Here is a 12,448-nt window from a genome sequence, read left to right on the forward strand (position 1 = left end):
TAATTATCCATCAATCCATTATCCAACCCACTATATCCTAACTACAGGGTCACGGGGGTCTGCTGGAGCCAATCCCAGCCAACACAGGGCACACACACACGGGACAATTTAGGATCGCCAATGCACCTAACCTGCATTTCTTTGGACTGTGGATGGAAACCGGAGCACCAGATGAAACCCACACGGCGAACATGCAAACTCCACGCAGAGAGGACCCAGGAAGCGAACCCAGGTCTCCTTACTACAAGGCAGCAGCACTACCACTGCACCACCATGCCACCCATACTTAATTATGGAATTAATTAAACCATTCCAAGAAAACCAAACAGCATCTGTTTTCCCAAATTCAGGTTTTGAGGCATTCAAAGACATTTCAGTATAGATAATATGGACCTTTGCTAATATGATTTCTCCTACTATTGTAATGATGTAACAATTACAAATTAGAAAGTGCTCCAATCCATACTCATTTGTAATAATAATCTCACAGTATTTTATATTGCTTATTACTGAAATACCTTTTAGTGAAGTAACACATTTGCACACTTTGTTAATCCACATCAGGATTGCAGAACACCAGGCACAAGACATGAACCAACACTAGACAGGACACATGGCTATCCCAGAGCCTACTGACATGTGGCCAATTTAGAGTCAACAGTCAACCTGAAAAGCAAGTGCTATGAGGATGAAAGCCAAAATACTCAGTGGGGTCTCCAACAGGGAAAACATGTAAATTCCACACAGACAATGCATAGGTGTAGCATACAGAAGGTTAGTCAAGTTTGTTAACACCAACAATTTAACCAGAAATGTAAGTGTTTTAATTACAAGCATGTATTAATTTAATCATTAACCAGTATTATATTTTACAGTAGATTTCTGTTATCTGATACTAATTAAAATTGTTCTTTAAATGAACGTTTTGTAGTACCAGCTGATACGACTTTATTTGTCAAACAAATTAATCTGCTATAACAAGGCAGTCTGCTAAACCCATCCATTCACCGAACTCAATTAATTCAAGTCAATATCGTGCAGTGCTGGAGTCGACCCCAGCAACATCGGGACAAGGTAGGATCTAGTACTGCACGGGGCGATACTCGTCTGCTACTCCGATTAATGTTAATGCATATGTTACTTGTGACGTCATTTAAACTACACACAATTTAACAAAACGTCCCTTCCACGGAGGGCTCTTGCTTTGCGCTCTTGTATAAATAGCTACTTTCCGTATCCTTGCAATGGAGGAGAAGGTTATATTGCCTGGGTGGATGCAGATGTCTTCAGATAGTTCAAACTAATTTAATGTGCGTTTTTCCAAAAAGCAAAAACCAAAGGTTTTAAAACGATATCAAAATAACCTCACATTGATCGCCAACCGCTCCTCGCAGCAGACATCCTCATGATCGTTGCAAACTACTGCAGGCAGGAAAGGCTGTCAGATTTATTAAGCTACAAATAGTCCAGTGACATTTAAAAACACAGAAGCAGAAAGTAATTAAATCTAACGTTTTCTTCTGCCGTATTTAACATTTTTTTTCCTGTCCCATCTGACTTTTTTTTCTTTCAAACGGGGTTTTGCTTTATGTTAATTTACTTAGCATTGTGGGAAGTAAACGCAATATACCTAATTTGTGGTCGCAAATGGACCTGTGCCATTACTAAGAACCTAAATCTAAAATAATAGGGGTGGGGGGTGTGGTGATACTTGTGCATAACCGCTACGACAACTGAGTTGGGTATGTGCAGCTAAGCACGTGAGCTTCTCGTGCGTTTTAAGTGGTTGATGTACATAAGACAAATTTCAACCCGTATGCTTCGAAACAAGTATGACCCAAACGGCGTTCCATAACCTCGCAACTTCTCGCGCGTCATCTGTGACATCACCTGAATGACAACTTCTGTCATGTGGCCCGGAGTTTTATATCGTAGTTTAGTTTAATCAGTATTTGCGAAAGTAAGATAGTGTACGCAGTGGAGACATGGTAGCTAGATCTTTATCAAAAGGTGGGTCTTCACTTGTATCTGTGATCAGTACCAGCGATGCCATCTAAGGCTGTGACTTTATGGGTTTGAGGTCAAGTAATTAATTAAAATATTTCTGTCCTTTACTTTGCTAATAGTTTACTTAAGTTTAGAAAATGGAAGAGGCGTATAGCCCGAAACTGGTGAATTCATTCGATAGTCTTTCAGTTTTTCCACATTTTCGGTGGGCAATCTGACTCTTATTCTACGTACGTCAATTCATTTCGCGTTTATAGAGTACATAACTCATCATTGTTTTCTCTCGCGACCCTGAATTGGATTAATAACGTTTTGGAGTTGTCAATAGTGTTTTCTTAGTTCAAGGTCAACGTTTGATGCCCCGGTCAAGGGGCCGTTTATGTGAGATGGAAACCTTTCGGAATTAAGGATCGTATCCTGCTTATTTGCACCTATTCTATTTGGAGAAACGAATATCTGGTTTTACTAATATTCACTAACTATGCGTTGGCACTTGCACGCTGATTGCCTTTCTTTTGAAACAAACGTTTTATGATGGCTGTATCAAGCCTTTGTTTCTCGGTAGTGTGGCGCAGATTGCTGCAATAGAGTGTCTAGGCACCCAAGAAAACCAAATCAAGTGTTACGTGAGAACAAATACAAGTGGCGGCAGGAGGAACCAGAGGTTTGCATTTCAGTGTCACTGTTCTGTTGTTTTGGTTTTAGACCCCGATTCGGTCATTGACGCTGTAATGCAAATTCTTTTCATTGCATTGTCTTTCAAATATCCCAAAGACGGGTTAAGACTAATTATCTATTCAAATGTGGTCCCGCGGTGGACTTGCGCCCTGTACAAGGTTGTTTCTTCAATTTCTGACAGTAATGTTAAGTTAGGCTCCGGCTTTCTTCGTCCTTGAACGTGATTATTAGGAATTCGAAAAGTCATTTAAACCGTGAAATGCGGATTTATGTGGACATGGTTTAATTAATTAAAATAATAGGTAGGTACTCACGAGTTGTATTAACCGGTGTGTAATTTTTTATGGATAATGTAAGCGTGTAAAAATGTCCATTATGTATTCAGTTTTCTTTGGAAAGCAGTCAGGCAACTTGCAAGTGTGGTCTGTTGTCCTATTTGTGGATAGTTTGCATTTTCAACACGCTTGGCCTCTTAAAGGAAACTTAACAGGTCATTTACAATCACACCTGGTTAATTTAAAGTAACCTACGTGTTGAGGTAAAGATGCAAGGTCAGCAGCACCCACACCACTAAATCCAGGGACAGACTTCACCTACAAGCCATAATTAGTCATTCTTTTCTTTTATTCTTTTATTGCTTGATGTTGCTTTTGTCTATGGTGTCACAATAATCACCACTTCTTTAACTGATTCGAGGGTGACCTGCAAATAAGAATTTCAGTGTCTTATGTACTGTACATTTGACAGCAATGTTTAATATTTTAGTAAAGTTTAAAATGCGCATCTTTGATGTTACATGTCTGAGTGAGTGAGTTTTCCACCCACAACATTACAAACCTCACTGACTGGGATCAGAGATCAGATCAGCATTAAAACATTCTGGTAGAAGTAAGGTAGAACCAAACTGTACTACACCAATGTACACCCTTGACATTCTTTTGACTTGCATATGCATATTCTTTTAGAGGCTGGTAGATCACTTATTTTTGACATATCACAACTTTGAACAAATGTATATTTTTCATTAATGCTGGTGGTCTGACATGATGCCATTTTTAGGATTTCAGCATTTTATTAGGCTGATATATTTAGCTAATTTTAAAGTGTTCCTTTTCACCATAGCTGAATGGATAGCCACGGTCTCACTGGCTGCAGGAGCTGCTGCCGTTGGCTACTTGGTCTATAAACACCGTCTTTCCAAAAAAAGATGCAAGTCATGTGTCAACCTTGACATCCAGAAGGAGATCCCAAAGATTGTTCATGCTTTTGACATTGAAGACTTGGGAGAGAAGACTGTATACTGTCGATGCTGGAGATCGAAAAAGGTAAAATGTTCATTTGTAACTTTTATTTGCGATGAAAACATTTATTTTGATGTGATGTGTATTTTATGGTTCTGTCAATCTTTTTATCTTTTCGTTTTCAAACCCACTGAGTTCTATAAGGGGGCACTGTAGGGCTATATATGTTATTTTATAATTGTATTGCTTTTAATATTTTTGCAGGCAATATGTAATAGATATATTGATAATTAGATGAAAAAGTATTAACCTTTGTTCTAGTTTCGCAGTTGAGCATCAATGTAAATTAGTCATTTATCGAAAAAATGAAATGAAGAACATTTATTTATATAGCATTTAAACGTTTATTGAAGTGTTCAGTCAGAGGAAGGTTATCGGGAAAACGTACACAATTTTGGAAATTCCCTAAACTAGACAATAGAACCGTCAGTTAAGTGGACCACTTAGAAAAATATGTGCACATTCAACATTTCATGTCAGAGTGGCAAAATGAAAGTCATCCCTATGGAAAAAAAGCTAGCTTCCTGACTAGAGTCTGACAGAGTGTGTGTGGAACATCTATATTACTAAACGACAGTTTAATTTATGCACGGCGGACGCACCGAAGCGCATGCGCACTGCGCCGCAGCGCCCTAGAGTCAAACCCAGCGGCTTCCCAGAGTCAGTAGGTGGCGCCCAAACAACACAACCTGTAAACTAAACTTGCTCTAATCCACTGTACCAGCAGTCGGTGTCAGCAGAGGCAAAGGAGTCACGGCTCCAAATGGAAAGAGCTCAACGATTTGTAATACAAAACCGCGCCCGTAGTTCCCAGAGTCAGTGCGTGGCGCCCAAACACCACAACCTGTAAACTACACCTGCTCTAATCCACTGTGCCAGCAGTCAGTGTGTGTAAGTTGGAGTATGCTTCCTAACAGTAAATGACTTCTACCTAACGACACAGCCACAGAACAACAAAGACGAGACCGCATTGATAAAAACAATACACAGAGGCTCCTACGACGTGCTTCAGACACACCAGAAGCAAAGACGTCACGGCTCCACAATGAAAGGGCTCAACTAACGGAAATACAAGACGAGCCCGTATGGATAAACACAATGAACGAACACGCCCACAACGCGCTTCTGACGCAGCAGAGGCAAAGGAGTCACGGCTCCAAATGGAAGGAGCTCAACGATTAGTAATACAAACACGAGCCCGTATGGCTACGACCTGTAAACGAGCCCGAATGGATAAAAACAATGAACGAAGGCGCCCACACAAAGAAACTGCTTTAGTACAAATATGTTTATTTAATTACATGAAAACTTTACCATGGCTACGACCTGTGAACTAAACCTGAGGTAAAGCGTGCATGCCAGGTTGTACAGCTGCCCGAATGCGACCGCCCACACCACCGCATATACCACGTTTGTTCAGTAATGTAGCCCTCCATGCCCGGATCCGCCGTCATGGTCACTTCAGCACGCGAATCTGCCGCCATCAGCAAACGACTTCTTGCTGACGACACAGCCATAGAAAAACAAAAAAGAGACTGCATGGATAAAAACAATAAACGAAGGCGCCTACAACGCGCTTCTGAAACACCAGAACCAGATGAGTCATGGCTCCAAAAACGAAACCGCTTTAGTACAAATATGTTTATTTAATTAAATGAACTTTCCCAGGATGCACCCACCCTCCATGATATTTCATCCCTCCAAGTATCGGAGGGAACAGAAAGTGATTGCCATTCTTGGATTTGCGATTCTTTCAAGAATTGCGGGCTTGCTGGTCTGAGATAAATGGAAGAATATTCAGTTGTCTGAATAGACTAGAATCAATCTGTTTGTGGCACATGCAATACTGTAAACCATTCTGAAAAAACAACATACTTACTTTCTAAGAAGCATTGTGGTATAAGTGACATGCTATGGGAACAATAATCTGTGCGAAGATTTGCTACTTTGAAGATTTATGAAGAAAGAAAGAAAAGAAAAACAAACAAACAAAAAAAAATGTACTGTAATTAAAAGCAGGTGATTCTTATAAGAAGACTCCATGCACCCTGTAAGAGACCAGAAATGTCTAAAGTGCATTTTCCACATGGGCAATGTTCAACCAATTTCAATAAATCCAGGAGGACAATGATTTTAAACGAAGGAATTGACATTCTAGAGTGGTCTAGTCAAAGCCAGTAAGTACATTAAATTAAAAAGTGAGATAATTTAAAAATTAATATTCACCAATATGCATCGATTTAAAACAAAAAAAATGGTGAAAATTGTTTGAATTTACATTGCAGTGCAGAAAAACTTTAATGGCTTTAGATTTTTTGCCAAAGGTGCTGCTACAATATTAGAAGCAGACAAAACGAGATGTTGGTTTTGGCCGAAGTAAGTAACTAAGAATACTGCAATAATGCTGAAAGTTATAGCAAAAAAATTAACCAGTGTTGAAAATTAGACACAATAGTCTTGTATTTTACTCCTCAGTAGTACTATAAATCACATAGACTATAAATTGCACAGTCACAAAACTGCTTGTTTGGAATACTAAAAAAAACAAACAAAAAAAACTAGAAAACTTAGCTATGGCGCAGAAACCTTGAACCACCAGATGTTTAAAGTCTTTTATCCGGTATGTATGCAGATTTTAAAATGGCTTAACTACTGTTGTTTAATTTTGTGTAATGTGACCCATAGAGGTTGCTCAGGGAACTAAGAGATGGAGCACTTTATTATTTATTTGACCCCAGGCATTCTGCTTTTGGTTTTAGTATTTTATAATAGCACACATGAGTTTGTGATCCGTCTTTACCTTCTGGACCAATCATTCTTTTCCCCTCCATTATGCTTGGAGGTAATTTTCAGGCAAGATTTCCTATCTTGAGGTTGAGACTATGAGAGCTCCAGTCCATCTTGTTGTGTGGATTTGTATATTCTCCCTCTGAAGTGTGACAGTAGTGGTCCAAAAATATTCTTGTGAGCTTTCCTGCAATTTAATGGATACATTGGTTTTCCAGTTACTCTTCCTGCATTTTAGGAGAAAAAAGAGGTTGGTTTCTAGGGCCTCTGGAGTTTAGTGGTATTGTCTACAGTTAGGTCCATAAATATTTGGACAGAGGCAACTTTTTTCTAATTTTGGTTCTGTACATTACCACAATGAATTTTAAATGAAACAACTCGGATGCAGTTGAAGTGCAGACTTTCTGCTTTAATTCAGTGGGGTGAACAAAATGATTGCATAAAAATGTGAGGCAACTAAAGCAAAAAAAAAGTATGGAGAAGGTGTGGAACAGCTCATTATCCAAAGCATACCACATCATCTGTAAAACACGTTGGAGGCAGTGTGATTGCTTGGGCGCGCATGGCTGCCAGTGGCACTGGGACACTAGTGTTTATTGATTGACCCAGGACAGAAGCAGCCGAATGAATTCTGAGGTGTTCAGAGACATACTGTCTGCTCAAATCCAGCTCAATGCAGTCAAATTGATTGGGTGGCGTTTCATGATACAGATGGACAATGACCCAAAACATACAGCCAAAGCAACCCAGGAGTTTATTAAAGCAAAAAGTGGAAAATTCTTCAATGGCCAAGTCAGTCACCTGATTTTAACTCAATTGAGCATGCATTTAACTTCTTATTGACTAAACTTCGGACAGAAAGGCCCACAAACAATCTGCAACTGAAAGCCGCTGCAGTAAAGGCCTGGCAAAGCATTAAAAAATGGAGGAAACCCAGCATCTGGTGATGTCCATGAGTTCAAGACTTCAGGCTATCATTGCCAGCAAAGGGTTTTCAACCAAGTATTAGAAATTAACATTTTATTTCCAGTTATTTAATTTGTCCAATTACTTTTGAGCCCCTGAAATGAAAGGATTGTGTTAAAAAAATGCTTTAGTTGCCTCACATTTTTATGCAATCGTTTTGTTCACCCCACTGAATTAAAGCTGAAAGTCTGCACTTCAACTGCATCTGAGTTGTTTCATTTAAAATTAATTGTGGTAATGTACAGAACCAAAATTAGAAAAAAGTTGTCTCTTTCCAAATATTTATGGACCTAACTGTATATTTAAAGAAAAAAGTGAGTGCAAGAAGATGAAGTTGCGACAAGGTTTAGACTGATCTGTTAACAAAAATATTTGGTTGCTTTACTAGTTATGTTAATTCACTTTATTTATTTTTTTTACAGAAGTATTATGTTAATTTATGTATCTAATACAAACTAAATATCTTTATGAATAAGAATTATTTATAATTTGATAGTCATAGGGTTAAGTATTTTTTTTTAACCTCACCTCTTTTTTTAATGCAGTTTCCTTTTTGTGATGGCTCCCATACAAAGCACAATGAAGAGAATGAAGATAATGTTGGTCCACTGCTAATCACAAGAAAAGACGTTTAAGTAACTGCTTTTCACTAACATGCAATCAAAAGTATTTGAAAGTTGTATATTTTAAATTAAATGCACTTTATGTATATGTATTGCAAAATACTGTAGATGAAATGACTAATACTACTTTTTTGAAAAACAAAGGAACTGACAAGTGATTTGATGACTGTTGTAATTTGTTCTGTATTAAAGTAATACACAAGAATTAGTTTATTTGGAATGTAATTTGCCTTAGTATTCTTAATATCCATGCTGCTGTTGGACAATTTGCACTGACTTTTTATGCATTTTTAATTTTTTTTTGTAATTTTATTAATGTACTAGTATAAACACTCCAGTACATAATAAAGTAACATTCAGCTTAAATAAACTTGTCATGATGCTGAAAACTACACGCATCTAGTATTTAACATGTTTCAGTACTTGTCCAATTAAACTGTGATTATAACAGTGACCAAACATATTTAGAAAATAAATATATTATTGAAAGCAAATAAATGCTGTAAATGTGCTTTTACTAGAAAATGAAAAACAATATTTCTTGCTACATCCTGAACCATTAACTGTTACTGAAAATAGTAAATACTGTCCTGTCATGTTTGTGTATCTAATGGGTGAGTTTTAAAATTCTTATTAATAACAACAAAGTTTCAACCAGATCTTTTTTTAAGAATATAGAAAATGTGAAACTAATTGTGTATTTTAAGTTTTATGCACTGTATTGCTTTGAAATATCTTGTAGTACATTATTACACTACCTGCACACCAAAGTGAAATCACTGATCATAACCTTAAAAGATAAATCTATATTTAAGAGAAGAATACAAGAACACATCTGATTTAGAGTGCAATTACATAATAATCATGTCAGTCCATCTTACATTTATTCTTGTAAAATTGTTATTAGGAATGCAGTTCCAAATCAAATTTTCTTTCCTAGCTATTATACTGTAAGCTTTTTTTTTTAGCTGTCAGCATCTGCACAGTAACTTAACAGTGTGCCCTTGTTAACTACCTAATAAGGGCAGGTGAAAATACAAGTGACAGAAATGGCTGGAGATGAAAAAATGTTTCAGATGAGGATTAAGTACAACCATTAGGTATTGGTAACATGACTTTTAAGAAGTGAGAGGCACAGGTGAATAAGTAGAGAAGTACGGTGAGCTTATCTCTAAACTATTTTATGTGCATATTTGCATTATTTTTTTAATTCAGTATGGTATTAAAAAAGTACAGTATTACTAGAAGTGGAAGAACAAACAATGGCTTTCTGCCAGAAGTTAAAATTTTAATTCTTCAAATAATGTTTTTATATTAAATACTTTTCATTTTTCATTCCATTTTTATTATTTTAACTACTGAAATCAAATATATATTTGATATATACACATCATTTACAGTTATTTTATTTAAATCAATTAATGGATAAATGTGAGGGGTATAGCAATTGAATTTGGCATTATGAAGTCTGGAGCTATCTTTTGATAAATAAACCATGCAGTTATTTAAATAAATACAATTTTACTTTCTTACATAATTAGAATTATATTCAGAAATCTCAGGTTTCTATTCATGAGTATATATTTTTGTTAATATACTTTTTATTCAGAAAGTATAAGATAGGGTGTTGAGTGTAACAGAACTTGATGCACCATTTAGTGAAGTACAGGGCAGTATTTTATTTAGCTTCATTTATTCATCCATTGGTCATGTATATCCATATATTTATTTTCATAAAGTAGCAAAATTTAACTAAAATTGATTTTTTTTTTTTACTTTACTATTCCAATGGTGTACATCTTTTCTACATTTTTAAAATGAAGCATATTCAGTGTTATATTAATGCATCCAACACAAATATTCAGAAGTAGCCCTTATATAAAAAATTCAGGTAAAAAGAGCAAGACTGCAGTGATGAAATGCAGACATTGAACCTTTGAAGCATTTGAGATTAACCAGATAGATGGAAATATGCATAATAATATTATAAGTAAAATTAATGTAATATTCGTAATTATATTTGATTTAAAAGAAACCTACAACATCCCTAAGAATTCTACATAACAATATCAAAATGCAATTGGTATTTATTAAAATCAGCTAAAAAGATTACAGGATTAATCAAAATGTTAAAAATGCTAGTACAACATAAGTGCAATTGAATACATTATCTTTTGCACTATGCTCATATTTGCCTGCACCAATTTCCAGGAATTAGAGCATAATGGACATCATTGCATAATTATCGTGAAAATGTTAAATTTATTAACATAATAATTATTTTTGATAAAACTATTTAATCTGAATGTAGAGGTTCAAGGTGGATAATAATGCTGTAGGTTTTTGTTGTCTTCTGCTGGAATAATTTTGTTTTACTAGTTTGGTTTTGAGAATAGTCTCTGTTTTGATGTTGTGTATAGTTCTGTAGCGTGTAACTAATTTTCCAGTAAGGAAATTGGCTTTTGTTATACAGTTGACAAGAGTGGTTAGCATTGCTGTGTCGCACCTCCAGAGTTGTAAGTACACATCCTGACCCTGTTACTCCCTGTAACAGAGTTTGTACTGTATGTTTTCCTAGTGTTTGTGTGTAATTTTACTCTAGTAATCTTACCATATGCCTAATATGAGGGTATTGAATTATTAGCCTAGTGTGTCTGTCATATAATTGTTAGCAAGAATGTGCCCAGTGAAGGACGGCATCCTTTTGAGGTTTGGTTTATGTCTTGCATCCTTTGCTGCCAGGATATGTTGTTGTTCTCTTCATCTGTGACCAGGATTAAGCATGATAAAGGTTAACTTTATTTTTGTTTTAACAGTGATGCTGAAACTATACATGTGCATACTTGGATTTTTAAACTAATTATTATTAATTTACTTGGTTCTGCACCAGCTTGATTAATTTCACTTGATAATGTTTCTAATTACAACCACATCATTTAAAGTCTTGCACTTGACTGTTTCAAAAAGATGATCTGAACTTAATTGTATAGTGATCTTCTATTAAGAATAATAATCGTATATTATTGTTTTTTTTCATATTTGTTGTATATTGAACTATATTTACATTCCCAAAGAAAAAGATCCACAAATATGTATTCTAAATAATTAAGTTCTGAAGTATATGTGTTGAAGTATGTACTACAGTTCTTTTTTTTTTCTTCTGCAGATCCATTTGAACTTGTTCATGAAAAGTTATTAGTGTTCAGATTGTCATGTATAAGTATTTTATGCATTACCTTTGAAGTGTCATCCTTCACATTGTTGACAAATGTAAGAAATCACATTTTAATGTGACTGGTGCAGAGTGTCTTGCAAATAATTGTATAGAGGAGTAATGTCTCTGCTAGATACACATTTTAAAGTCATATTGATTAAAGTCAAGGCAGAGTATGCATAATATATAATTTGTAAATCTTCACATTATGGTATGTTGTAAAATGTTTGTAAGGACCCTTGTAATATTAGTTTGTTGATTCATTTTATTATTTTTATGACATTTTCCAAATTAGTAATGTGTTATACTACAGCAACCTGTTGTATAAAAAAAATCACAGTATACATTATTAGAAATTTATTTTCCAAAGATCATGTTGAAATATGATAAAATAGGTATTAGTACTACAAGTAAAATTCACTGACAAGCCAGGAGAGGGCACTGAATGAGCCCATATGTTTGTTGATAACCCAGCATTCCGGTGTTGTATTTATATAGAAAAAGCTGCTTAAACGTTAGGCAAATGTAGTGATTATTTTATTTTGTTATTCAATAAAATCATGTCCTTGATTATAATTTGTCATAGTGATGCAGCATTCTGATTTCTGAATATTATGTGATATTTTATATTAAGTTAGGCTGCAAATCCTAAATTTCATTTTTTTATCCTAACTATGTTTTCCTTGAATTTGAAAAGATTTTATGCTGTTTTTTAAGATTAAATAAATAGTAAAGGTTCTTAAACAGAACAATGTTGTAACCTTAACCTGTATTATTCAATTTTACCTTACACAGTTAATTTGTTGTGAACTAACATAAAATACATTGCATTTCCTAACAGTGTAAATAAGGGAATTTCATACAGGAAAAAT

General features: G+C 35.3%; 1 protein-coding gene across 1 annotated transcript; it reads left to right on the top strand.

The window, feature by feature from the left end:
- The first annotated feature begins 1,850 nt into the window (after positions 1 to 1,850).
- On the top strand, positions 1,851 to 8,945 carry cisd1 (CDGSH iron sulfur domain 1). The gene is made up of 3 exons (XM_028795409.2): positions 1,851 to 2,010; positions 3,808 to 4,010; positions 8,285 to 8,945. The coding sequence occupies exons 1-3, from the start codon at positions 1,986 to 1,988 to the stop codon at positions 8,372 to 8,374; spliced, it is 318 nt and encodes a 105-aa protein (XP_028651242.1). The 5' UTR covers positions 1,851 to 1,985; the 3' UTR covers positions 8,375 to 8,945.
- The last annotated feature ends 3,503 nt before the right edge of the window (positions 8,946 to 12,448 follow it).

Source organism: Erpetoichthys calabaricus, chromosome 2 (assembly GCF_900747795.2).
Source record: "Erpetoichthys calabaricus chromosome 2, fErpCal1.3, whole genome shotgun sequence".
Lineage (NCBI taxonomy): Eukaryota > Metazoa > Chordata > Cladistia > Polypteriformes > Polypteridae > Erpetoichthys > Erpetoichthys calabaricus.

What these genes read in the sequence shown, in the direction of transcription:
- cisd1 (XM_028795409.2), top strand. Translation starts at nt 1,986, where the DNA reads ATGGTAGCTAGATCTTTATCAAAAG. An exon ending in AGCTAGATCTTTATCAAAAG is followed by an intron (nt 2,011 to 3,807) that starts GTGGGTCTTCAC and finishes TTTTCACCATAG; the next exon opens with CTGAATGGATAGCCACGGTC. An exon ending in GATGCTGGAGATCGAAAAAG is followed by an intron (nt 4,011 to 8,284) that starts GTAAAATGTTCA and finishes TTTTTAATGCAG; the next exon opens with TTTCCTTTTTGTGATGGCTC.